We start from the raw sequence: 25,891 nt of genomic DNA on the forward strand, positions 1-25,891 counted from the left end.
AACGGGGATGGATGATAAAATGTTTGCGGCGTTGTGCGAGTTTAGGCAAAATTATAATTACTTTCACGGCAAAAATAGCTAAATACTTTTGTCGATTCAAAAAAGCGTAGAGAACGGCGCGGGCCAAATTGAGCCAAACCAAAAATGTCCTGTCAGGCGTAGCAACTTCACAAAACCGAAATAGCTAGTATCTAGTTACACATAATTATTCTGACTTAAATATATAGAAACAAATTATCAGATCAACCAATATCAATAACATTTATTTCGTTAAGTTTTACTTTGCCAAATTCGACCAACAAGCGTTTTCGTCTAAGTAGGCATTTTCAGGACTACCTCAAAAGTAGCCATCGAGTCAAAAACACTCGTCCAGGGTTCTGGTTCTATTTCACTCATAAAACTGTATTTTTAATCCGCAAAGATACAGATAATTTTTGTATTTGAATCTGTTTTACTTATATGAACACTTTACATTGGGTTATAATTTAAATGCGTGTTTTTTTGTTTGTTTCAGAAACGTCTTGTTGAAGAAAAGGCTGTCAAAAGGACCAAATAAGATAGTTCTCACTGCGACCGACTTTGTTTTCCCTCAAGTACCTGATAGCAGAAGGGTAACACCTGTTTTTATTTACACCATAGATATATCTTTTGAAACACCTAAGTTTTCATAAATATTTATTTTAGTATCCAACTCCTATTTCGCCTTTCCAAGCCTTTAACAATTTGTATCAGAGATTTCCAAAAACGACCGAACACGCTTACCAAATATAAGTTCAACACAGGTATGTGGAAATATGAGCATTTACAGGGCAATATTTTTACATAATGTGAAAAATACACTATTCTGCCTGATGTTTGTGATTTCTCGTTTCCATAAAATAGCAATAGGAAAAAAGTGTGAATAAAAGGAAAGATTCCAAAAAAATTGCCATAATCAAGGTAAAAGATTCCATGAAAGTAATTCAACAACAATGTTTTGAGTATGTCCAAATGCTTGCAGACTAGCAGGATTTTCTCTATTTGCTGGACAAATTAAAATATGAATAACTCCCTGCCAGTTTGCAAGCATTTGGACGTACACAAAACAATGTTGAATTAACTACCAGGTAAAAGAAGTATAGAAAAAAAATTGTTGCGGCGTTGACTATCACCATAAGAAGAATGGTATTCCTATCCGTATTCTACGGCTATGCCTAAGCGTAACTTTATACCAAGTTTATGAATAAGGACCTCTGTGTAGCTGAAATCCAGCAAGTCTACAAACATTTGAACGCACTCAAACATTGTTGGATTAACTAACCGGTAAAAGAAGTATACAATTTTTAAAAAAATCAGGCGTTTCGTAGTAGGTGATTTGATTCAGCCGGATGAATCTCACCCAAATGATAAAGATTTCAGCTCTTCTACTTCGCAAAAGTCGACATTGAGGGGAGATTTTTAAGCCCACCATCCACCTGCAGCTGTTGTAGAGTCCTGGGGGACTCTCTGTCAGCTGCGCATAGAGGAAAGTTATTATTAATATTCCTAAGGAATACAAACTTCATGCAGATTAGGAAGGGGGGAGGAGGACGTATGGACAGAGGTCAACACGTCGTCTCCACCCCTCAGAATCCCCTCAATGCCTCTTTTTCTTTTTATTAAAAAAAATATGTATGTACACACACAATTTACATAAATAACCGTATCCAAATATGCAAAAACATTTTCTTAAAACTATAGTAACATAACAAACATAACTTACACAACAAACATAAGTAAAAACACGGATATTTATAATAAGAGAACGGCTTTGAATAAAGAAGGACTCCCTGGGTGGTCAGAGGCAGATGATCCAAATACCACCCCCGTAGGAGGAGGATAAAACAAAAGAACGCGTGCGTTCCGCTCACAAAAGTCAACAGATGGATGAGTTGGAAATGAGGGTATTCTAACATAAGCAGAATGTTGAATATTACCCAGTGTGTAAAGTGGCCACTTAAACCAGCCAATGACAGGTCGTAAGGCTTGTAAATGCCTAGACCTCCATATCCTTCTCAAAAATATTTTCCCTCACTGTTGTCACAAATTTAAAAATAAAAAAGTATGTTATATTGCTTGAAAATGAAGGCAATTTGAATACATCCCTGTGTCTGATACCCGTATGCAGAGACAAAACTTAAGGTGAGGAATGTACATTCTAATCTCATATGAAGAGAATAACCCCAAGGTGAAGACAATAGAATGTACTTTCCTCACCTTAAGATTTGTCTCTGCATACGGGTATGAGTGTTCTAAATACAGCATTTATTTATTTATATTTTATTGAAGAGTAGGTATCTACTTTCTAGTTTATTATTTTGTTGAGAAATTAAATAAAAAGCTCATAGTATTAGTTAAGGTATTTTTTTTAATGGGGCAATCGAATTTTAGGACGATCCCCCTTTTTTATAAAAAAAATTTCATTGAGGTTGGATCTTTATTATTAATCTATGAATATCTAATTATTTGTTATTTGAGATGGATTTATTTGTTATTATTTCGACGGCTTACACCTTTAACAAAATATAAAATTATATTAAAAACAATTATAATAAAACAAAACACCTGAACACAGTATTAAAAATATAGATTCATGAAATAAAAACAGCAGAAAATAAGGAAATAATAAAGAAAATTTTAATAAGAAATTATAACAGAGGTATGCAGCAAATTTACAATATATAAAGGGTTTAAATAAAATGTATTGAATTAACGGAGGCGATGTATCATAGCATAAACAGTAAAACAAATATAACACTTAGTACATTTGGTGACGCGAGAGAGAGGCGCAAAAGTTAATTCCTCGATAGCTTAGAGAGCGCATGAACTGAGATGGTCCAACAAGGTCAGCCAACACACACGTTACTAAGGACGTTTGCTGCCACTTAATATGCGTGTTGTTGAAGTGTTCCCTTTCGCTCCACCGGATAATAACACGCGGGAATGATGCGGATGTTAGGTCCTTTCTTTATTCTGCTTTGTGCATCTGTATTTTTAGATATTGGATGCGGTGTTGATAATAATGCTGACACTTTAGCGGTAACTTTATATAGCAAGATAGCGATACGAACATTATTTGTTGTTAGCTTTTCATGCGGATCACAGAAGACTTCATTTGTTTGAAGAAAAAATACGGATGTCATTCTTATTTGAATATGGAATTCGTGAATTGTTGCAATGCAATAGATACTGCCAGGCTGCTCAGGTTCCTACTTCTAAAGGAAAAGCCAACAACCAAAACATATAAATAGCAGTAAACATTCACGCGTAACCAACATTTTTATAATTAAGAAAATAAGTGATTAAAAAGTAATGATTTTAATTGGTACAAAGATAAATTAAATAAATCTAAGTTTCCATGTTTGTTTGCTATTTGCTAACAACATAAAAATGATGAACCTCAGAGTAATAATTCGCTACAGAACATTTAAGCTCTATTGCATATAATGAAATCGATCAAAACTTTTGGTTTGCACTTGCGATTCTCAAAGTGAGTACCAACTTCAAGATAGATAATCTTATAATAGTTTTTGTTCGTATGGACGAATCTATTAGCCAGTGGGGTGTCATTGTTCTGCGTTATGAACGAACGAACTTACGAAACGAAAATGCGACGGAAGCTTTTCGTCTTTCCTCTTTCTTTTTGTACATATTTTAATACTTTTCGGATTGATTAATTATTTGAATATACGCTTCTGTTATTTTTTGGCATTCATGTTCTCCTTATATTATACGTGAATAAATCCACCCCTTTTGCTGCAAATTCTCATTTACATAAACAAAATAGATCGTCGGTTTTCCGTACTAAAAATAAGAAGAAGCGCGTATTTTCTGAAATGAGGCGTAGTCTGGGTTTGACGTTTCACAGCACATTGGCTTCTAAGCGTTGGGTCGTGAGTCGTGAGCCGTGATTACAAAGGGTTCGAAAATTAAACTAAAGAGTATCTGAACTTTGAACATTTATTTAAAAAGGGGTGAGCTGCCTAGGATTCTTAAAAAATACTTTACGCAAAGTGAGAAATAATAGAGAGCGGAAAAATTCGGAAAAAAATAAGAATTAAAACGTTGGCATCTGCTTTGTAATCAAAGGATTTAAACGTTTTCATCTTTGTTATTCGTTTTTTAAAAATCTAATCGGGTTTCTTTTAGATTAATGCGAAATTTCTGAATTGTTTAAAAAAAACAAAAAAAAACTGTTTACTTTTGCATGGTTGTGATGTAACACGAGTCTACATAAGATACAAGACTTAATACATATATTTTTTAAATTTAAACGACAAAGTTGGACTTTTTGTAATCTTCAGATGAGCATTTTTTTTGGCTCAGTTAAATAGCGTGTTTACAAATAATAAAAAACTGAACGATTCTTTGGTGCAACGCAATTCCCGCTTAATTATTTTTTTTTACTTACAAACTATAATTGATAATAAAAATAATGTGACCTCACTGGGGTTTCCCGTGCCGAGGACACTTAACAATAAACTTTTTTTTAAATTACATTTGAGAATAAACAAAGAAGACTAACTTAAAAAAAACGAATATAATTAACAAATATTCAGAAAGTTTTAAAAACAAGGTATTTATGTACATCTATATTATTTATACTACAAAACACACAATGAAAATAACAAAAACCTAACATAAGCTATACACTTGTGGAGCAGTTGATTCAATATTTGAGATAACGTGACAATTTAATACATTTTGATCTGTTTTCAGGCGGATGAGGAATTTATTATAAGCATGTTTGTGTGTGAAACAGTCAGCTTCGTGGTGTAATGGTCAGCGCATTTGACGGCCATGGCCATGCAAGAGGTCTCGGGTTCAATTCCCGACATGGTTGATATGAAATATTGATTTAAAAGGGTGTTTTTACACTACAATATTTCGTAGTTCCTGGACTGGTACCTGAAGCGTAAGACTGATCATTTTAGATACCTTGTAATTGAACGTAGTTATGCGGAAAGCAGACAGCCATAGAAAAGTGAAACTGAGACAATAGCACCTTTGTGAAAAGAGTGAATAATCAAATCCACATGACAGTTGCAATGTTTTTGACTTTGACAAATGATAAACAATGAAAACATTCGTTTTTTTATTGTGTATATTACAAACAAGAATTTAATAATGTATTTGACCAGTTTTAAGGTTTTTTTAAGTACCGTAAGATTTTTCTAGTCCTGTGGGTGTTTTCTGCAAATTGAAAAACGCCGTTGTGATCGTTACAATTTTCAGAAGGTGATAATTATAGTTTTTTGTATGAAAGCGGTCTGGTTGTTTATTAGCAAAACATAGAATTGATCTTACTGCACCCGATAACAACAATATATATTTTTTTCAAAATTGCGAACTTGCTGCTTTCTCCATAGCTACGTTCAATTGGTGTACCAATGCAGTACCCTATGCATCATAAGGTGCGGAAAGATAGTGATGTTGATAATGATGTGTGAAATAGAACCAGAAATCTTCACGAAAGGATATTAATCCGCTTAGTTGTGAAGTAGATAACGTTTGCGCCTACCATTTTTGAGGTCCTGGGTTCGATTTCTCACAGGGCGGAGGTTACATATTAAAGGTTTTTAAACTCTTGTGTGGCTGTGATGTCACTCTACTCGACATAGGATACAAGACTTGATATATTTTGATGTATGTACTATATGTAAGATTAGTTTTTATATATTTTTATTTTCTTTTTCTTATTACTTTATTTTCAATTTTTGCTTATTTTGTGTAAAATATATGTCTGTTCTTTATATATAAATATATGTAAAACATGTAAAAGCCTACAAGGCGTTTAAATAAATAAAAATAAGTCTCACTTTTTTTTTTTTTTTTAAATAATCAATATTAATAAGTATTTTTTGTAATCTTCAAATGGAGATTTTTATACTTGATTTGGGAAGTAAAATTTGTACAACTATGCTAAATGTTAATATAAACAAATATTTATCCTTGATACGTGGAGAATAAATGTCCGCTAATTCAGCAACACATCTATACAAATACCTTATACAAGAGAGAGTACGAAGATAAAAGTCATAACAAAAAAGACAAAGACGCTGTTCTGCGGCGGGTGTTGTCCAAAACAGATTGAGGATTCAGTCGGTTGATGACAGTAATAGGGAACGCACGCGTGTAACGTGAGCGGCGTATTCGTGATTTTTAATTTATTTTGGTAAAACAGGGCTAAATTATAAGTTTACTAGCATAAGTTATGGAAAATGATTTATTAAACAGTATATCTCCATGTTATTTTTTCAAATATCTGAACTTTAGAATATTCCGTCTTTTACTAATGGTAACACAATGTTACACCACCACGCACAAAGGAATTATTTACCACAGTCTTTTTAGAGTAAAACTCCAATATTTTATTATTTTCGAACTGGCACCGTAAGTATAAGATCGATCAGCTTTTATTCATATAACAGGTGGTCGAACTACGCTGCTTTTGGTTCAGCTATGCAGTACGCTAAGCACCAATGGGCATTTAAAGCTTATTAAAAATCACTGATTGCTTTTTTGTTACTTGTTTAAGGTTGATGAGGGGATCGAAGCCATGCTTTGCTGCTGGCTTCAGCAGTTACAGGAGTTCGGGGGGCCTGAGGTGGACAAGCCTGACTTGCTGAAGGGCTCCGTAGGGTCGCTGGGGGTGGTTGGGGCTCCCGGGACACACAAAGGACCCTCCTCCAACGGAAGCCTGGCCAAGAATAACTACATCATGGACCACAGGATACGATACAATGTAAGTTTATTTCAAATGATATAATTTATTTTATAAATAAAACACGAGTGATACTTTAATCCACAAATTTGGAATATCCAGTGACCGGTTTCATCGCTTTCGCGACATCTTCGATACTGGTATCTTTATTAAAAAGTTAAATGTATTTATACAGAACAGAGGTTAGGATAGATAATTCAAAGTTATATGTAAGTAAATTAAATAAAGTTATTTTTATCATAAGGATCATTATCAACAATTTTTTTTTGGGTTAACTAATGAATTGATATAATGCTATTTTAATGAGTTTAAGTATTTTATTTTATTTTTGGTGTCCCATCCTTCGTGAGTGTAGTTTTGTAAATAATGATTTCTGAAAAACAAAGGGTAAAAAGTCATTAGTAAAATTATATTACAATGGGTAAAGTAATGGAGAATGCACATGTGTTATCTGTTCATTAAGTAATTCTACGTCGGGTTTATTTATTAATCTATTAATTTCAAGAATTTCTAATTTGTCAAGTTTATGGCTTATTTTTAATATTTTTAATATGAATTATTTTTACATTATTTTTTAATTTGAAGGAATGTTTATTTTCTATTAAATGATTGGCAAAATTTGAATTATCTAAATGATATAGTTTACCGTTTTAAATAAATTCCTTTGATGGAGTTTAAAATGCTGTAAATGCTATAAAAAATGTAGAGAATCAGCCAAAAGGGAAAATTTAAAGATCTTGTTTCTTGTTTTTGTTAATCTTTAAATTTATTATGTACGTTTTATGTCACCAAACTCCTCCTAAACGGCTTAACCAATTTACGAGCGTTTTTTTTTGCATAATAATGAGCTTTGCGCTGCGGATGTTTAAATTTTTTAATCTTATCTGTATAAAAAAGTTAGGAGCATAAATGTTTTATTCATCGAACCCCCAGGTTTGCATTTGACAGGAATGAATCTACCAAAAAAATGGAAGCATGTTGTTTATTTAAAAATAAAAAAAAAAATTTTTGAATGATTACAAACAACATTAGATTTTTATAGATTTCAACGAGATTCTTTCCTTAAATTCCTTATAATTTCTACCAATTTATGTCTTTTTAATGATTTTCAGTAATTATAAAATAATGTTAACTGACATTTAACACATTTAAAAAAATCACATTTGTACATAAAGTACACCTTTTATGGCAGAAAATTAAAGTTTGATATTTGCAAAAAGAATTCTTTTTTTAAAACTGAATTATTTTATGTTTTGGAATTCAACCATATAAAAGTACCTGGGTACCTACTAAAATTAAAAATATAATTTTTAGTTTTTGAATTGAATCACAAACAAGTACCTGGGTACCTACTTTTTAGGGTAAATCTTTTTTCTTTTATCCGAACAGTTTTTGCACGTTTTCACGACACTCAGGCATTTTTTTCCCACGCCCACTTTCAAAGCCCACGTCGAAACCCGGCTGGCGGTTAAAAAATGATAAAATTCATGTTGAGCATGAGATGAGCGTTATAATTTTAGAGAGCTCATGCGATTATTTTTCATTACCACGTATTCTCGTATTTTATCCTTGGATTACGGCACTGGAGCAGTGATTTTTGCATAATTTTGATTTGAGTATGACGAGAATTCTTAGCCAATCACAAGAGGAGATACAACGAAAAACGAATAAATAATAATGAATAACGTACGTCCTTGTTTCCTTAATAATCTGGTCATTTATATAATTTTTCTGTACGTGTGTATGTCACTGAATTCTTCCTAAACTGCTGGACTGATTTTAATGAAATTATTTGTGCGTGTTTGAGTGAGTCCCTGGATGGTTTAGATTTACAATTGGATCCAGCAGGTGACGCTGCAATTTGTAATGAACGATCAACTCAACGCACGATAGCGACGAAGACTCTTAACCAATCACACAAGGAGATAAAACGAAAAACTTACCCTATTACGAATGTTTAAATAGCTAAAAAAAGGCAAAAATAAATAACGTGTGTCCTTATTTCTGGCAAAAATAAATAACGCGTAAACAAGCAAATAGCAGGCAAGCCAACGTTCGGGCAGGGCAACACCTGTCGGGTCCGCTAGCATCATGTAGATATCTTTTTTTTTATATATGTATTTTGGAACCCTGTATTTAGTAGCCTTACGTGTCATGTACAAGGCTAAGGTACTCGGGAAAAATCGGTTTTGTTTGTCTTGGAAATGGTATGTTTGATCACTGATTTTGGTTTATTACCTTTATGAGTCCAATCACCATTGTTGCAAAGTTCAAGAACAATGGCGCGTAATAACTACTGTTAACTACAGTGTGGATATTTGTTAAGAATATTCCATCTTTCCTGCATTCTGCTTCAAGATTATGGCGTTGTAAACTGAAAAATGGGCACTGAAATAACTGATGTTCGATACTCTGTGAAGAAATATCATCGCATGGACAATAGTCAGGTTTATAGATAACTTCTCATAGCTCCGTGTCTGGTAAAAATTTAAGTTGTTTCGAAAGTACTTTGGTGATGATGACGGAAGTTTGCTGCATCAGCCAGCGTTGGGAAAAACATTTTAGTGATTTTACCTGCAGAAGAAGCGCGGTAATGATCCTCCGAACGCTGCTGCGTATTTTGTTTTATACAGCGTTTAGCAAAGCTAAGGAGAAATTCTGAGAAGAAAGGTGCCGTTCTTTTACAAGGTGCGGTTCTTGCTTATTCATCCGCTCTCTCATTTCCTACGATATCAGCATGTCCTCTTATCCAGCATATTTGAATGATCATCCCTCTTAATTTTAGATGCTTAATTTTACTCTGAATATCTATTATTTTTTGGGAAAAAGTTCAAAATATGTGTTAATTTATTCATTCAGAGAAAGGTTTAGTACTGGATTTTCCTTAAGGAGGGGGGATAAAGTTTCTAACTCCCCGATGATTAAATTATTTGAGTTGGTTGTTTCAAGTAAATAAAATGTTTGTATTTGTTTGTTCTTTCTATTATATATTGATGCGCCATGTGTTATTTTTTATCGGTATTCCCTTTATACGAGTACTTTAATATTATTTTTGTAGGTACTACAAGTATATTCTTGTATTATATTATTCGTCCTAACCTTAAACATAACAAGCCTCATGGGGTTGGGAGTTGTGTCTCAATAAATGTAAATGCATAAATTATTTGTGAATCAATAAATTAATAATTACAATAGTTCTAGCTGCAAACTGAGCAAGGTAGTCAAGTGCTTAAAAAAATGCAGGTACCTGACGCTTTATCTACCGAGATACCTTAATGAAAATGAGAATGTTTATGTTGAGTGACGTTAGCAGGCACAACTCAGGGACAAATTTGTGACGTTATTTTTTCATGGAAATTGTTCATTTATACAATTTATAGAGGTAACGATTACAATATGAGTTCATTAAAACATATTTTTTAAAATAGAAAAAAAGCATTGATACATATAAGGGATATCAAGACAAGATCTGCACTATTTATTTAGTGCTCGTTTGAATCATTGTAAACTCAAACCAAAAAGTCCAGATCTTGTCTTGAGTTAACAATATGACATAGAAGGGTCATTGGAGTATTAAGGCCATAGTTTGTTTTATGCTGATCGATGAACAGTATTTCATTGTTCCTCAACCTACGAATCGAAATATAGAATTTTATTTGTCCCGGTAATGATGCCACATCGATTATACCATATGCCGAACATATTAATATATAGAGTCAATATTCGTTCTACGTTTTTGTAGACTAGAAATATTTAACATTGATTCTATATCAGTATATAAATAGTTACCTCTCTCTCGTCCGATCATCAAGGCTACTTTTTGAAGCAAGCGATGTTGGACTGATTCAGTGTGATTTATTCGATTCACTTAGAATGGAGACCAGACCACGGAGGCATATTCTAGAAGAGAGAGGGAACAGTTGAGATATAAAAAGGTTTGATAGTGCGGACATCGGTTGAATCAGAGGATATTTTGTAAATGAAGCCAGTTACGAGACGTATTTAAAACTGATGTAGAAGCATCCCGAATGAATAACGCGTCGGGTATTTATAAATATGTTATCCGGATAAGGAGTCGTAGGTTAAATGCCGTTTACACGTGGACAAAACAATATGGTTTCGTCCATGAACTCGACCATTGTCCACGTGTAAACAGCAATTTGTAGGACAAAGTTTGTTCCTGGATATTGTCACGAAGATAGACGGGCAGGCTATTTCCGCGGAACAATGATTATCCCGACCACCGCGCGCAGCCGCATTGTCCTCGTGTGAACACGCACGAAAAGAACCTTGTGACAAAAACAATTCGCTCGACTATTATTTCTGCCGAAAATGGAGGCAGAAAAAAAAAAAATGTTTAGTTCGTTTTTTAACACCTCTTGGTATAAAATAAATAGTTTTTTTTTCTAAATTGTTCTTAATAAACGCCGTCGTGTATTCATTTTCGCAGCGCTCACGTGTGAACTGCGGCCGAATTTTCGGATTATCCCAGCGTTGTCCCCCGCGGTCGAGGCTGTTTACAGAGCTGGGACAAGACAATATTGTCAAATTTATTATATTGTCCACATGTAAACGATGCTTTGGCGTGTGTATAAATAAATTTATAAATGGAGTATGAAGTTCGCAATGCCTAATTGGTGTTGATGTATGATATATATTTTTTTATTATAAACGATTAATTTTGATCCTCAAAGGATTAAAAGCATACGAGATGAGTACAAGATTTAAGAAAGCCGACCAGAAAAGGATCTCACGGAATCATCATTATATTTAATCGCTAGTCATATGTCTCAAAGGATCTGATTTAAACTATTTACCTCTGCTCAAAACATAAATGAATTTCGAAATTTAAGTCGGATTACCTTTAAGGGTCGATATCGTTATGTCTAAGCTGACAAAGAAGACCTTTAAGGGACTTTATTTAGACCCGAGAAATGTCAGAGATACCTTAATAAAATGAATAAATGCTTATTTGAAAACTGAAGAATGAAATTTTAAATATGTAAAGGAGGGTAGGTGTGTGTCGTACAATTTATGTAGAATAAATTTTCCTAAAAATTCCCAATATGTAAAACATGGAAATTAATATACTTGCCTGGCACTCCTGAGGTCCGGGTTCGATTCCAACTGGATCTACGTAAAATATTTGTATGATTCAACATCGTTATCAGTCGCGCTACAGTCCGTTATAGGGGGGGCGCTTTCAGTCTCGAGAAGACGACACTCGGAAACCAAGTCTCAAAATTCAGAGACTTTTCGAGACTTGGAGACTATTTGGTACAAACGATTCTTTTAAAAATAGTGCATGGAGTAAATGAATCACATCGTAGCATACTTTTTATTAAAATTGTTATTCAAATGAATACAAAACATGGCAACCAACAATTCCCATATCTGATCATTTATTGAGGAAATCGCACAGTCTTTATATAAATACATCTGTTTGGTGATATTAAACTTAATAATTTTAATTCTTAATTTTAACTTTTACTTTTGAACAATATTTTGAGTTTGTCCAAATTTTTGGAGACAAGGACTGGATCCAACTCCCTGGGGAGCTGATAACATTAACATATAACAACAGAGATGAAGAACATTTCAAAAAAGGTAATATATAAGTCTAGGCATCTACAGGGCTTATGACCTGTCATTGGCTGGTTAAAGTGGCCATTTTACACACTGTGTGACACGCACCATTCTGCCCATATTTGAACATCTTTATTCCTTCAATTATTTCATCTGTTGGTGTTTGTAAAGTTAAAGAGCTCAATTATTAACTTCACAATCATCAACAGATGAACGAATTGAAGGAATAAAGATGTTCAAATATGGGCAGAATGGTGAATGTTACACAGTGTGTAAAGTGGCCACTTAAGCTAGCCAATGAGATGTCATAATCTCTGTAGATGCCTAGACTTCTATATTACCTTTTCTGAAATGTTCTTTATCTCTGTTGTAAAATGTTAATTTTACTTTTGATGTTAATTTTAACACTTAATTTCAACTCTTAATTTATACTTATTCATACCGGTGGTGTCACTTAAGCTGGCGCGTTCAGATCACTCATACTAACGCATTTAAAATCTACAGGGTGTTGATTTAAAAAAAAGTTGTATTAATCTTTAATATAATGTGCTAATTTTAATATATAAAATTCGGTGTTGGATAAGAGGGTTGTGTTTATGAAACAAAATACAATGGGTTAAGAAAATGTAATATTAATTTACTAAAAAACTTTGTTTCATTATTTAATACTTTTCAAATCATTTTTCAGAATGTTGTTTTTTACTAATTATAGTCCTTCCAAGAACAGGCGGCAATTTAAATTTGAAAAAAAAAACTATTTTACCGTCAATTACTCTAGAACTCGTCAAATTATATATCTGGCCGAAGAACCCAGTTGAAACAAATAAGGTAAGCGACTAGGTAAGCAGAGGCAGACAGTATAATATGACCGCACAGGGTGAAAGCCAAGGCGTGCCCTAGTATTGAAAAGTTCCAAACAAGGAAAACAGGCTGGTCAAGCTAGAGGAGCCCTGAGTAGGTATCTTAACCAGAGAGAACCAAGAAGATATGAAAGCAAAATAGTAGAAGACGGCCAGGATTACTTCTATTACTTCTAGAAATAGGAATATGCCTTATAAAGGTTAAAATTAAGGGGGGTTGATAAATTTAGGGGTCACGCAGGGCTTGGGGTAAGCGCGGGTGGCTGACGCAATGTCAGAAGAGTATCGCCGTTAGAATGCGATAGAATATGTAAACCTACTGCACATGTTAGAGTAGTCGCTAATACGAAACTATGTTGTCAGAGTATGGTAGCAATATGCGAATAAATGTATGGGGATTAAGGCGGGTGCTATAAATATAAATATTGATATTTTGAAATCAAAATCTTCTTTTAAAATTAATTTTATCTCCAAAGCCTTTGGGACATTCAAATACTATATTTCATTTCACGAGTTCAAGCGCTATTTTATTACCAACATTGCTGCTCAGATAATTGAATTTCAAATAAAGTTTACCATTTCAAATAAAGTTTACCATTTCAATCCACACAAAATTATACTGGGGTTAATTTGATTAATTGGACAGCACACAAAATCACGTCACTTGGATGTCAAATTATATTAGGATTCAAGCAAACAAAACTCGACTTCTGACATAAGATACTTTGAGGTAAATTAATAAATACGAGGACAGATAAATAATAGGGATCAAGTTAGGTTCACACGAAGACAAAACAATAGATATGACAATATTGTCCTGTCTTAGTTTTGCGAATAGCCTAGATCACCCAGAACAGAATGATTGGCAATATAACAATTTTTCTGTAGTTCACACGCGGAATGCTGAGAATGAATACATGACGACGTGGATTTTGAGCGGATTGATGTATTGGAATTGTTAGAGTTTCATAGCAGCTACAATCGCCTCCGCCGCGTTTTCTCTGCACTGTTAACCCCCATAAGTCGGGCAATTAATGCGCCATAAATTGTAATATGTGCCGTCTTGTAAATTTTAAATATCAATGTATATGTTCCTTATCAAATAGAACTTAATATTCTGTTCATATTGTATTTTATAACATTATTTACCTAGCTGCTTTAAACCTTTAACTGTATTTCTTTAGCTTATTAAAAAAAAGAATTTTAAAAAAAAAATATATATTTATATTGTTATAATTTATTTTTATTTTTAAAACCAACTTAACTTTTAAACACAGTTCTATATTTTATTACTTTATATTGTATTTTTAAAAAAGTTATGTTGTTAATACACTCATCTTTTTATTTATATTTTTATACCAACTATACTTCTTAACACTGTTCCTATATTTTATTTCTTTATATTGTGTTTTTAAAAAAAATATATGTTGTTCATATACTCATCTTCTTTTTTTATATACCAACTTTACTTCTAAACACTGTTCTATCTTTTGTTGCTTTATATATATTTTTTAAATTTAATGTTGTTTATATACTTATATTTTGTATAACTTTCATGTATGTAAAAGCGTGAAAAAATAATAAAATAAATAAAATAAGCAGTCGTATTCACTATATTATCTATAATAGTTAGTTAGTAGTTACCTGTATATTTATTTTTATACTTATAAGTATATGAAAATGTATTTATTTTTTTGTTTGAATTCTGTACAAGTTACTTACAATTTGCTTTTTAATTTAATTACTTTTATTATATCCATATAAAATTATTTTTTTCTTTTTTACTATGTAAAGTTTCACTTTTTATTTTGCATGGCAGTATGCTTCTTATTGTTTCTAAATGTATTGTTATCTTTTAAATTTTTACGCACTATGTTTGTACTTAACTGTATATTTTTTGTAAATGCCCCTTGGGCGTATTGTAAAATTAAATAAATAAATAAATAAAATAATATTAATTGGTTGCGTCTGTCCTTTATATTTGCACGCATAAATTTAAGTCTTATAATCGTGGTATTAATACTAAATCAGGGTCATTTACGTCTGTTAACACTTTGTATCTCGGAGCCGTGTAAACACGTGATTATATAAGCATGCGTTGTGTCCCGGTCCCGTGTTTTTACGTGGTTTACCAGCTGTCTAAAAAAGTGCATTTTATTGACATCGAGTTACTTTCATTAGTACTTTTTTGCTGCTGGTAAACTACGAGAAAACACGGGACCGGGACACAACGCATGTTTATTATAATCACGTGTTTACACGGATCCGGGATACAAAGCACAAAAAAAGGAGTGAGGCCCTGTATATGTGCGAACATTGCAATGCGCAATGTGGCTCTCCAAAAGTATCATACTAAAATAACTTATTTAATTATTCACATAAAACTGAGAAATTTCAATTGATTTAACCCAGTATTTTCATAATTATGACACTTTTAAGAAACCCTTCACAAAGAATGAAATTTCACAAAAATGGGCCGGGCACGGGGTAAATTCTATGTGTATCTGGCCTGTACTCAAAGTGTTAAAATTAAATATTTAAACGGAATAATAAATTATATGTCTTTATTTGCACTACAGAATAATTAAAAGGTAGGGTAAATAAAATGTATAATTAATGCTTCATATAATAGATTGCAGAATATTTGTATTCGTTATATCTTTAATCTTCGCAAATTCGATCACATAACCGAGTATCGCACGCAACTACACTGGCTCAATATCAGGCATAGAAGAAACATTCACATTCTATCACTTCATCACAATATTTTAAATAATCCCACTTCGCCTGTTTATCTGAGAGAGCTCATCCAACCTTTTTCACAACACGGACTATCTCTTCGTTCTAGTAACGAGAGAACCCTTTTAATACCCTGTCATCGCTCTAATTTTTTTGCCTTCTCTTTCACAGTAGTAGCCGCTCGATTGCTCCTTCTTTATTTACATTTAAGTCAAGATTGAAATGTCACTATCTAAATATTTAAATTGTTCCTTTATCCTTCTTCTTTCCTTCCCATCCCCCCTCCTCTCTTCATAGTATAGTTTTATTTATATATATATATATATATATATATTTATTTTTGTTAATCTTTGCTTTAAATTTTTGTATGAAATTGTAAGATTCAATATGTCCATGTATTTATAATTTTCTCAAACTGAACGGTTTGGGTAGGTAGGAAGAAATTGCCTTAAGGCAATATGCCCACCCTTATATGTATATTTATTGTATATGTATATAAAGTGTAAAATAAAATAAATAAATAGAAAGATTGTTAGAAATTATGTTCCGAAAAATGAGCGATGTCGCGTGAACATTGCCGTGGAAAACGCGTAGTAAAGTAAAAATGGCTATCTGTCTATGCCGGTTTACCGTAAATTCAAAACTGCGTGTCGCGCCTTTTTACGCTGCTTCACGTTAACTGACTAGTGTGTATTCTTCGTTCGTTTGGACACAAATAACTAAAAAAAAAACTAAACAACACACACATCTACAATCTACACTTCAAATAAACGAAAACACATCATTACAATGGAATTCCATCAAGAATTGTCAATTAATAGTTTAAATAAAAAAACACTTAAAATTACTCTTCATAGTGTTAATGGGAATTTTATTTACCTTCACCTTGACGGTATAGTTGAAGATAAATTCTCTCGAGTGATTACGAAGATACACTAGCGACCCCCACCTTCAAGTTTTACATAGCGTATGAAACAACGGGAAGCGTACGTCACAGTACACATATCTACGCACTAAAATGACGTAGCTTCAGTATGACGTCATAGTTAAAGATAAAAGTCTCCCGACTGACTACTAAGATACATTACCGATCCCTCCACCATTAAGTTTTGATTTAAGTAAATCGGTTTGTATCGACGCCGACGGGTCTAGTACCCATCGCATATACATATAGAAACATAAAAAGAAACATTTAAAGAGCGTTTTTTTGACTGTCTAACTAGGCTTGTTAACACCGTTCTTGGGTAGTCAAAATATTAAAACAGTTATCAATACACAGAATAAAAATAAATTTTAAAAACAATATATCTTGAAAAGGGTAGTAAACATTGTGATAATTTAGAAAAAATCTTTTAAATAACAACTGTATTTCTATATAAATTACCGTAAATCAATACTATAACTCAATGAGAATAAATATAAAAGAGGAAAGAGGATAGATTAAGGAAGAGAAAGGAGACGTATCTTTAGACGTGATTTAAACAGAGATACTATCGAAACATTTCTGATATTCAATGGGAGATTATCAATCACATCGATCTCAGATTTGGACTCTCGCCTGATTTCATCATTCGTAACCCTGTCATGTATTGATTTCTCACACATTCGTCTGAGTGACAATATTTTGACCCCATTCACTATGTTTTCGTCCTTCTTTTGCCAATGAGGAAGTTCAGTGGTTTTTTTAAATTTTTTATTTGTTAATAGACTGTTAAACTAAGTCAAAATTTTTAATTTTTTTTTTATATATCGTATTATCGGCGCTATGATTTTTCAAAGTTTTGTATTTCTGAAATAACTCCGCGTGTAACGTCAGAGGTTCATTTCCGCTTATTCTCGAATGAGACCAATGGGAAGAACTGAATAGTTCTTCCCATTGGTCCAGAAGCGACAAGCAGACCGGAAATCTTCCATAGCTCTCAGATCATAGGTTGATTCACATGAACCAGTGACGTCATTTAAAGTAGTGCGTTTTTATCAAAATATTTCTTTTTATTTTTTCTGTACATTTTCAAGAAACTTTGCACTACAATTTAATGCTCTAATTTTTATCCCGCGTAAGAAAACATTTTTTGTATCCAATTTCCTGTAGGGCTGAAGTTCCTCATTCCATGTTTCACGTTTATATGAGTGTTGAGTGCTAGGACTGTAATCCTTAGTTGGTTCTAGAATTAGCAAAATGAAAAAGAAGATCTATGGCGGGTATATTGACCGGGTACACAAATACACACCAACTCCAGTAAATCTGGACAGTTAATAAATGAGTTCATTACTTTATAACAATAAAAGGTCTGTTGGAATAATAAGTCCAGCAGAAAGTTTCGAAAAATTTGACAAGGATAATAATTGATTATAATTAAATAAAGCGCCGGGAATATGAAGTTAAAAATCAATACTTAAAAGTCTTTTGCATGTGGATAAATTCAGTTATTTATTTTAATTAACGTCGAAGACATAACAGAGTATCTAATTTATTTTAAATACATTAAAAAATATACATAACGGGAATAGTTTAGAAAAATAAAAATTGCATGTCAATAAAAATGGTTTTCGTTTAGATAATTTAGAACGATTAGAAATTAGTAAAGCCATTAATCAAAAACTTCAAATAATAAATAATCAAATAAATTAAATTCGAGTCCTCTTTTGAAACTATTCCCGTTATGATTTATTTTATCTTCTTTCTCTCTCTTTCTTTCAATTTTCTGTCTCTTTCATACAATATTTTATTATATAAATAGCAACGCGTGTAATTATAAGTTAGTTAAATTCCTGACGATGAGGTAGTTACCTCGAAACCGGTCGAAGTGTAATTAAAAAAATTAAAGTGGTTTATACAAATTTACAAACAAATAAGTGTAAAATATCATACCACAAAGTGAAAAATGTTTTTGATAACAATAATAGAATACATATTCTTAAAAACTATATTGAAAAGTAATAAAACATAAAAAGGCATTAAAAATACAGTGTTGGGACACTTTTATTTAGTTATGGGCCAGTTAAAATCACAGTGATCGGCCACTGGGCGAGAATTGTTTTAATTTAAGCAAATAGCTAAATAACAATATTTAAAAAAATAAAAACAACAACGAACAACAATTTCGTCACTACAACGATATTAAATCGTAATAAACATGGATATAATACAAGAATATCAAAACAATATCACATTCAACATTTCAAAATGAGACAAGGACTATCGAGACTAATAAATCAGGGACTGAACAATAAACTACCAGACAAAACTAAACAAGAGACTCAGACAAACTTTTTAAAAGATGTAAAAAATATTGTTATTGACAAAAGAGTATGAATAAAAAAGATATTGTAAAGTGAATGTAATGTAATGTATTAATCCGCAAGGGTTAAAAAAAAAATTAATTAACAATAAAAATTCCACGGTCATGAAATGTATCGATATCCGAGGCAATGCGATTGAATAACACGATTGCCTACCTACTTTATTTTTATTTTTTCTAAGTGAGTTGCATTATTTTTTTTCTTTGCTTGTAATGTACAAGGCTTATAATTACTTCAAAGAGATAGTTATTTGTTGGATACTTCAAAAAAAAAAATCTATTAAATTTACTTCAATGAAAATTTTTGTTTAGTTATTTAGTTATTTTTTGTAAGGATAGGTGGGATGTTTCGGCTGTGACCTGTTTCAGGAGCTTCTCCGCATTTTCTCTAGTGACGAGGAAACCACAGAAAACTCGTCAAGAGAAGGCATTGCCTACCTACTGGTATAACCACTGGTAGGTTGGTTCTGTATTGTGGTAGATAGAACAACCGGTGTTGCCTAAATCAAAGATAAGTATCTGGAATAATTATCATGAATCATTAGAAACAAATAGACCGAACTCATTCGGAATATCTGAATTATGTATGCGACCAACAATAAGTAGAAAAAAGTTAAATCCTTCATGAATATCCGTTCTCCTCGATGATGATTGGTGGCCCAGCATTCCTAGTAAGCAGCTGATCGGAAAAAGCTACGGATAATATCCATATTGCCTGAGATACAGATAACGCAGACATTTTTTATGTACCCTTATTATCATTAAAACATATGTGGGTTCATTCGGCGACTAAATGATGGAACAAAATTTCAAACAATTTTTTGCCATGGAATATTTGAAAAAAATCTTAGCATTCCCAAGAAAAAATCCAAACATTTAAAGGAGTTACTGAATGATGATATTGTATGTAGATTAAATGATAACTTCGCGTTAACAGAGTGCCGAGATCCCTGGACGTCGACGCTCGTTCAAGCTTTATTTTGTCCATGATATAATGGAAATAAATTGTTTTGAACGCGCTTGTGTTGAAAAACCATTCGTTTCGTTTACTCCATTGTATAATAATTACAACAGTCATATTACAACGGAGTTCGTATTTCACAGAAAACGTTCAAGTCGTCAGAAAATAATAAAAATTCGGATTTTTTTTATTATTGCTTATGTCATTTATGAATATTGCGAATAACATTGTTCCGACGTAAGATTCCTTGGGCACTTCCAAGGAGGTGTGAAAAACTGCAGATTGATAGAGTCAACCTTTAATGACGCTACAAAAAGTATGATGATAGTTAATAACTGGCTTGAAACAAATTTACTTAGTTTCATCAAGAATCAAGAAAAAAACATGTATTTGACTTTTCAAATTTCAAACAAAAGTGGCCCTTCACAGAATTAGTCAATAAAATCCATGATTTAAAATGTCATGTTGATATTTTTAATAAGTGCTACAAAATAAATTAAGGGGAAAGCTATAAATATTTAGGTATATACACAGATTATAGACTAAAATGGGGAAAACATAAAGCTAAACTAACATATAAACTCAGATTTTTATTTTATGTTTTACAAAGAATAATTAAAAATTGTATATTACGCTTTAATTCAGTCATCGATAACATATGGTATAATAGAGTGGGGAGGAGTCTTGGACGCGCATAGTCGCTCAATAGAAATTGCACAGAAAAATATAATTAAAATAATTTACAAAAAACATAGACTATTTCCTAGTAATAAGTTATACGTAGAGAGTGGACTCCTTAGTTTTAGAAAATTATATATATTTCAGTGCATAAAATATGTTTACTTTGATTTTTTTAGTAATAATTTAATCGTATTAGTAATAGATCCGATAGTGTACTGTCAGTTCCAGGATGCAGAACTAAGTTCGCACCGAGGCACTCCTCACATGTTGGTCTAACATCCTTCAATTTTCTAACCAATGAACTACAAAACATCAAATCACTGATACATTTCAAAGTAGGTTTGAGGTCTTGGATCAGCATCGAAGGAACAGATAGACATTCTTTAGAAAAAAAAAAAAAATTAAAAATAAATGCATTCTGCAAATGAATCATGTTTTCGTAATATCAGCATATGTTAATTTAGTTTTTCTTTTTTTTTCATGTTCATGTCATACCATATATATAAGTCCATATGACACATACTGCTTTCGATTTAAAAGATGGCTTGAGAAAAATCTCGGAAGAATGACACCGAAGCCAATCTTATGAAGTTTCTGAAGTAAAAGCTGGCTATTTACTTTATCAAACACTTTTGACAAGTCATTGCACGAGCAATCTATTTGGCAAGTGATTTTGTGACGAAATTCATAAATACCACCAAATTTGTAATGGTTGAGCGTACCGACCGAAATCCATGCTGTTTGATGAAATGGTGTATTAACCACTCAAAAACCTTCGCAGGAGTAGATAACATTACCACAGGTCTATAATTACAATATAAAGGACAATATTGTCTTGTCCCAGCTCCATGAACAGCCTCCACGGCGCAGGACAGAACGCTGGAACAATACTAAAATTTATCGGCAGTTCACACTGAAATGAATAAACGACGGCGTTTGTTAGGTATTAGCGAATTCACGAAAAGTATTGAAAATTTTAAATCAAAATCTAATGAAATTGTTAAAGAACAAACTAAATAAAAAATGAAAAAATTCTGCCGCCAATTTAGGCGGAATTTACGTTTCGGGTGTGTGACGTTCACGTTAAGCAAACCGCTATTGTCACAAGGTGTTTTCCATACGAGTTCACGGCCGCGTTTCGCGACGAAAGCCTGCCTATTTTTTTCCGTGGCGATGTTTCGAGACAATTTTTTACCTTACGAATTGCTGTTTATACGTGGACAATGTTCGAGTCTTAGGACAAAACAATATTGTACTGTTTACGTGTAAACGGCATTTTAAGCCAATTAGTATAAAATATATTTTATGAAGTAACATTAATAAATAAAATAATTATGTATCTACTGGACGAGTATAATATATAAAATAGAATCAATAATACATAAAACGATTAAATGTCTACCTGCCACACACTCGACGAGTAGCATGGGAAGTATCGAGGAAAGGAGGCAAAGACGCAGTGTGGCAACATTACTCGTCATGCCGCACGTCATGCCTCTCGTCGTGCCCACCGCTATCTATTTTGTCGGTTTTTTGAGCGTGAGTCAAAGGACCGGCAATATGAGCGCGAGTGACTGGCCACATAATCGCGCGGTCGCAGTACGCATCGAGCGCTCGCACAAGACACACGCGTCATTTTTTAATTCTGTATATTTCTTTGTATGACATTGATATAATAAGCTATACTAAAAATGCATAGTGCGCACGCTGCCATAGTTTCATCGTCCATTGTATAGCAAAGACAAATGACAAGTGCGGAGCGTCGCGATTAATTGCGCGAGTAGAGCAGTGTGTGGGCGGAGAGGGCAACATCGGGCGAGAGGGCGGCAGCGCGAGGAGCATAGTTTAATGGACCTGGTTCTCCCACCAGTTTTCACATTAAAAAATTATGAAGCAAATATATATTTTTTTTTTTTAACAAAATACCCTTTTTCGAATCTGTTTGTTATTTTGTAAAACACTCGCTCCCAGACTTTTCGCGCTGTTAGATCATTTATTGGTAGCTCGTACCGTCGGCGTCGCCCCGTGATTGTTATCGAACGGTATACTTTAATAAACGTCAGACGATGTTCGGCCTTACGGCGGAGGAGAATTATGCCCTGTGATTGTGGCAGAATTGATATTTTTCTAAAGCAAGCCGCTCGACTTGTTACCGAGTAACGTGGGCTTCATTGTTATTAGACGAAAGACATTTTAATTAAATTGTTGTTTGAGATCAAAGGGTTTTTTGAACAAAGAAAGTAAGTTTTCGGTAAATATCTATTAATTTAATCATTTGATTAGAAAATCTGTTTTAGGCACTAAAGCATACCCACAAACAAGAAAATGAATGCTTTTGTGTAACATTTATTTAAACAGTTATTCTAATTATTGCTGGAAGCAGGTCCTAAAAATTTAATATTGCCTTGAAGGATTTTTTTGTGTTATTAACTTATTCTCCTTCATTTTATTTTCAATTTTATTCTTTAAATTTCAATCTCTAATTATTCTTCTTTCAATCCTAATTAAATTTTTTAAATTTTAATTGAAATATGTATTCTTTATATGAATATTTTTATTTTTAATTACGGGTTTTTTTTTGTTTCTAATTTTAAGTTATCGGAATTTATATTTAAAAAATAAAAAAACTTAATAAATGTACAAAATTTGTTGCGACAAAGGGGACAAAACATTTTTGAGAAAGGAATACGGAAGCCTAGGTATTTACAAGGCTAATGAGCTGTCATTGGCTGGTTTAAGTGGCCACATTATACACTATGTAACAATTACCGTTCTGCCTATGTTTAAACATTCACATTTTCTCAATTTTTCCATATAAATGATCACGTTCCATTGTGATCGGTAAAGTTGCTTAAGGACTTTTTAATCACGTCGATAAGCGTCTATGATTAAGCAGCAAGTGGGTGGGCGATATTGCTATGAAGTGACTGACTACCTTTTTACTTAAAAATAACATATGTACCAAGGACAGAATAAAAATAAAAATTTTATGATCCTTATTCAAAACGAATAATAACAACAGAGTGGGAAAACATTTTTGAGAAGGGATTATGGAAGCCTAGGCATTTACACGGCTTGTAACTTGTAATTAGCTGGTTTAAGTGGCTTCTTTACACACTGTAACATTCATCATCCTACCTTTATCGTGCATTTTTCCTCAACTCTTATATTTGTTGACTTTAGTGAAGTAAAAGAGCTCAAAACATTTATTGATGTGGGTGAGATTCATCTGGTTGAATTATTTCACGTACAAGGCAACGCCTGGAGACACTTTTCAATTTTTATACTTCTTTTATACCTGTTGGTCAAATCAACAATGTTTTTGGAATCTCCAAATGTTTTTAGATAGGCTGAATTTTATTCCCCATAAATTAAGATCTCAATTTCTCCCAAAGGAATGATCCAGCATGTTTACAAACATTTGAACATATTTAAAACATTGGGGAATGATTTTTGAATGTACTGGAAAAAATATTATAGTTTAAAATGTTCAGATTGTTTTTTTTTGTCTTCATTTTAGAAAATAAAAACAGATTTAAATGAACGATACAAGATGTATAGGTTCAAATAGGATAATTAGGAATCTTTTTATTTGCGTCATTGACATAAGTGCATTAAGCTTCGAAACGCTCCCGATTTTTGGAAATATCCAACCCTCTTGTCAGGATGAGGGTATATAAAAGCGGAATGATCCAGATTATAGTGCGTCGTAAACTTTCCTCTTAAATCTGTGTAATTTTGGGTAAGGGAGCTAACTGGCGGGTTATGCCGGGTTAAGACTCATTAATTCAACGTGTCAGAGAATCGTTTCTTACAGAGATTTATATGCACTAACAAAATGCTAACAAAATTTCATTGTTATCTTTCTTTTATCGTTACTTTATTACCAAGGATCGCGAACAACAACTCCTGTTCCAACACTGTCGGTCATAGTTGGCTAGACGGATAGCTGCAGTCCTGTTTTGAAGCTCAATCACAAAGTCGGTTAAAAGTCCTTAAGCAACTTGATCGATCACAATAGAAGCGGACTGCGATAATAAACTCGCCACTTAGCTAAAAGCCAAATGTTAAATTGACAAAGTCAATGCAAGTCGAGTTTCTGTTTTTTATTTTTTTATATATTGGGGATATCAACAGTAATATATGTAACAAAAATACAACAAATAAAATATACAGAGAATCAAACCAATGACAGATATCCACAGAAATACATTAAATACACGTACAATACATACTAGTGTGTTTGTGTGAGTGTAAGTGAGTGAGAGGGTGGGTGAGTGGGTGTTATATTGGAATGAGAGTGGACATGTGTGTAAATATTGCACAAGTGTCAAGTGTCGAAAATACAAATATATTTAAAATATTAAGAATTAGAGATAAAATATAATAAAATAAAATAAAATAAAATAAGATAAGATAAAATAAGACTTTATTATTGAAACTAAGTATAATACAAAAAAGTATGTTTTAAGACGCGCATTTTAAATGTTATTTTTTTACAATCAAATGGATCAATAAGTGGAAAGTTCAAATTATATTCACTAACAAAACGTATAAGTGGAGAGTTCTGGGCATAGTTCGTACAAACTGCTGGCAGATGAAATAGAGAGCTCGACGTGTGACGGGTGCGGTAGCCGGGGACATTTAATGATAACTCCGACAAAAGAGCCGGACTATCAAGGCGTCCACTAAGTATGTCATGAAGCACCCCCATGTCCAACAGTAGACGGCGATCTTCTAAAGTAAGCAAGTGGTGTTTTTTGCAGGAAGACATATAATTGAGATCGGTATACCTGCATCTCCAGTTAAGATGTCTAAAAAATGTCCATTGAATTTTCTCGAACTTTTCTTTATGTGTGACATATTGTGGAGACCAAACAGAGGAGGCATACTCGAGCAAACTGCGAACATGAGCAAAGTAGACCATTTTTATACACGCGATATCTTTAAATACCTGACATGTACGAAATACAAAACCAAGGTTTATATGTGCACGGGTCAGTATGTCATCGAAGTGATT

At 32.8% G+C, this 25,891-nt stretch overlaps 1 protein-coding gene across 1 annotated transcript in view; it reads left to right on the top strand.

Moving 5' to 3' along the window:
- Window positions 1–518: 518 nt before the first annotated feature.
- Window positions 519–25,891, top strand: part of LOC148271625 (retinal guanylyl cyclase 2) — a gene marked incomplete at its 3' end in the record, with an annotated part of 56,275 nt that continues 30,902 nt past the window's right edge. The window contains exons 1-2 of the mRNA XM_088241140.1: window positions 519–611; window positions 6,557–6,763. Coding sequence (XP_088097266.1) covers window positions 6,578–6,763 — 186 coding nt within the window. The remainder of the gene's footprint in view (window positions 612–6,556; window positions 6,764–25,891) is intronic.

The sequence above is a fragment of the Micrasema longulum genome, unplaced genomic scaffold (genome assembly GCF_059751315.1).
Source record: "Micrasema longulum isolate JH-2025_06_02 unplaced genomic scaffold, ASM5975131v1 h1tg002763l, whole genome shotgun sequence".
NCBI lineage: Eukaryota > Metazoa > Arthropoda > Insecta > Trichoptera > Brachycentridae > Micrasema > Micrasema longulum.